Here is a 3,426-nt window from a genome sequence, read left to right as displayed (position 1 = left end):
CCCCCATCTTGACCTTCTGATCTTTCTGAAGCCATCCTCTTGACTTCTAATCTTTATGAAGCCCCCATCTTGACCTTCTGATCTCTCTGAAGCCACCCTCTTGACTTTCTGATCTTTCTGAAGCATCTTGACCTTCTGATCCTGTCCCCATGGACACACATAAACATCTCCTTGTTGCGGGCTGCATTTTGACTGTGAAGGTTAGCTGTTTCCCAAACGATAGCAAGGACCTCCCTAACTTCTTTCTTTCTTCTGTGTAAAGAAGGGGAACATCTTCCTAGTGGACTACAAGATCCTTCAAGGCATTCCGACCAACCTCATCAATGGGGAACAGCAGTATCTGGCCACCCCTTTGTGCCTCTTCCACCAGAGGTCATCTGGGGATCTCGTACCCATCGCCATCCAGGTAAACCAACTTTGATTGACCCAACTTGAGAAAGAGTTGGGTCCACTGAACCTTGACCCAGCTACTTGCTCATTCATTTCTTCTTCTACGTTTATCATTCTTTCTTTTCTCCCTTCTCTCAGCTCAGCCAAGTCCCCAGTCCTGAAAACCCCATCTTCCTTCCCAGTGACCCACGCTGGGATTGGACCTTGGCTAAGATGTGGGTCCGCAATGCCGATTTCCACATCCACCAGAACATCTCCCACCTGTTGAAGACCCACCTGATGGCCGAGATCTTCACCATGGCAACTCTAAGGCACCTCCCCATGTGCCACCCAGTTTTCAAGGTATGGACCCATTGCTGTCTCACGTGGGTTTTGATGCAGGTCAACAGGAACATGGTCATTGGATTCCTCTAGTTTCCCCATAATGCAATGTTTTTTTGGGGGGGCAGTCCACGAAACGAATACAGCTAAGCTTAATGCGCAAATTGATATAGAATAGAGCTGGAAGGGGCCTTGGAGATTTTCTAGTCCACATGAAATAATGAGGGACACCCCATTCAAATAGCGGACCCAAATAATAATAATAAAACCATAGCAAAAAGAAGCAAAGTTAGGGCCAATAATGATGGGTGCTTTGGGTCCAATCCCCAAATAGCTGGAGCATTACTGGAACACCGTCAGCGTTGACAATATCCCTATCGGTCAATTGCAATAGGCAGCTTTGTTTGAATGGCATTGGCAACATCCCTATCGGTCAATTGCAAAAGGCAGCTTTGCTTGAATGGGGTTGATAAAATCCCTATCGGTCAATTGCAATAGGCAGCTTTGCTTGAATGACATTGACAATATCCCCATTGGTCAATTGCAAATGGCAGCTTGACTCAGAAGGGCTGACGTCCCATGACAAGACCTTGGTCACCATATCACAAAAAACATGTTGAGAGTTTGGAAAAAATTCAGAGAAGAGCAACTAAGATGATTGAAGGCCTGGAGACCAAAATGTACAAAGAACGGCTATGGGACTTGGGTTTGGCTAGTCTAAAGAAAAGAAGAAACAGGGGAGACATGATAGCAGTATTCCAGTATTTGGGGGGCTGCCCCAAAGAAGAGGGGGGTCAGGTTGTTCACCAAAGCACCAGAGGGAAGGACGAGAAACAATGATTGGAAACTGATCAAAGAGAGAAGCAATCTGGAATTAAGGAGAAACTTCCTGACAGTGAGGACAATCAACCAGTGGAACAGCTTGCCACTAGAAATCATGGGTGTTCCATCACTGGAGATTTTCAAGAACAGGCTAGACATTCACCTGTTTGAGATGGTGTAGGTTGTCCTGCATGAGCAAGAGAGTGGACTAGAAGACCTTCAAGGTCCCTTCCAGTTTCTTTTCTACTCTACTCTACTCTACTCTACTGTACTCTACTCTACTCTACTCTACTCTACTCTACTCTACTCTACTCTACTCTACTCTACTCTACTCTACTCTACTCTACTCTATATTCTGTATTTTATTTTATTCTAACCACTATTATTCTATTCTGTTATCTTCTGTTCTGCTCTATTGTTCTATGTCCTTTCTTGACAGTGAGAACAGTAAAAGAGATTGGACAACCATTTGTCTGAAATGGGTTAGGGTCTCCTGCTTGAGCTGGGGGCTGGACTAGAAGACCTTCAAGGACCCCTTCCAACTCTGTTCTTCTGTCCTGGAGAGTTTGTCCCACCAAGCAAGTTCCCCATTTTGTTCCTCAGGAATTGAACACCTTCAGATCTTGTCCCTGTCCCCATCTCCATCTTACTTCTTGAAGGTGCAAATCCAGGTTTTTCTGCTCACCTGGCAGGTTCAGGTACCTCCGCCTGCTTTCTGCATTTTGGTCTGTTGGTCCCACCAAAGGTAATAATAATAATAATAAAGTTGGAAGGGACCTTGGAGGTCATCTAGTCCAACCCCCTGCTCAGGCAGGAAACCCTACACCATTTCGGACAAATGGCTGTCCAGTCTCTTCTTAAAAACTTCCAGTGTTGGAGCATTCACCACTTCTGGAGGCAGGTTGTTCCACTGATTAATTGTCCTCACTGTCAGGAAGTTTCTCCTTAGTTCTAGGTTGCTTCTCTCCTTGATTAGTTTCCATCCCCTGCTTCTCGTCCTGCCTTCGGGCGCTTTGGAGAATAGCTTGACTCCCTCTTCTTTGGGGCAACCCCTGAGATACTGGAAGACCGCTATCCTGTCCCCCCTCGTCCTTCTCTTCCTTAAACGAGACATCCACAATTCCAGCAGCTGTTCCTTATATGCTTTAGCCTCCAGTCCCCTGATCATCTTTGTTGCTCTTCTCTGTACTCTTTCTAGAGTCTCAGCATCTTTTTTACATCGTGGTGACCAAAACTGGATGCAGTATTCCAAGTGTGGCCTTACCAAGGCCTTGTAAAGTGGTATTAACACTTCACGTGATCTTGATTCTATCCCTCTGTTAATGCAGCCCAGCACTGTGTTGGCCTTTTTTGGCAGCTGCAGTACATGGCTGACTCCTATTTAAGGGATTGTCCACTAGGACTCCGAGGTCCCTCTCACAGTTACTACTATTGAGCAAGGTGCCACCTATGCTGTACCTGTGCATTTGGTTTTTCTTGCCTCAGATACCTTGCATCGCCCTCTCGGATGACCTCCTTGGTCTCCGCCAACCTCCTCCGACGCAAAGGCTGAGGTCCTTAATCGCTTTTTCCCCTTGTCCTCCGCAGCTCCTGATTCCTCACCAAAGATACACACTTCAGATCAACATATTAGCCAGGATCCGGCTCATCAGGAAAGGTGGCATGATGGATCAGGTAAGGGGGGACCTTCTGGGTCAGTTTTCTCTACCTGATCTGTTTTTACCCCTGCCCCTCGCCGTTCTTCCCCTTTACGGATTCCGCAAGCGGCCGACACCTGGAGTAAATTTTGCGTTCCGTAAAACGTTTATTCGAATACAGCGTTTGTTCGCAAAGAAAGGACTTAAAAGGCATTTTGGCAACAATATAAATCAGAATTAAGGCCCCTGTCGAGCC

At 46.4% G+C, this 3,426-nt stretch overlaps 1 protein-coding gene across 1 annotated transcript in view; it reads left to right on the top strand.

Moving 5' to 3' along the window:
- Positions 1-3,426, top strand: part of LOC107297128 (arachidonate 12-lipoxygenase, 12R-type-like) — a 20,833-nt gene that overhangs the window by 10,345 nt on the left and 7,062 nt on the right. The window contains exons 7-9 of the mRNA XM_015826487.1: positions 263-406; positions 529-732; positions 3,121-3,207. Of these exons, the coding sequence (XP_015681973.1) occupies positions 263-406; positions 529-732; positions 3,121-3,207 (435 nt within the window). The remainder of the gene's footprint in view (positions 1-262; positions 407-528; positions 733-3,120; positions 3,208-3,426) is intronic.

Source organism: Protobothrops mucrosquamatus, unplaced genomic scaffold (genome assembly GCF_001527695.2).
Source record: "Protobothrops mucrosquamatus isolate PMUCROS unplaced genomic scaffold, P.Mucros_1.0 scaffold3151, whole genome shotgun sequence".
Taxonomy (NCBI): Eukaryota; Metazoa; Chordata; class Lepidosauria; order Squamata; family Viperidae; genus Protobothrops; species Protobothrops mucrosquamatus.
The sequence above is the reverse complement of the archived record's forward strand: the minus strand, read 5'-3'. Positions and strand labels throughout refer to the sequence as shown.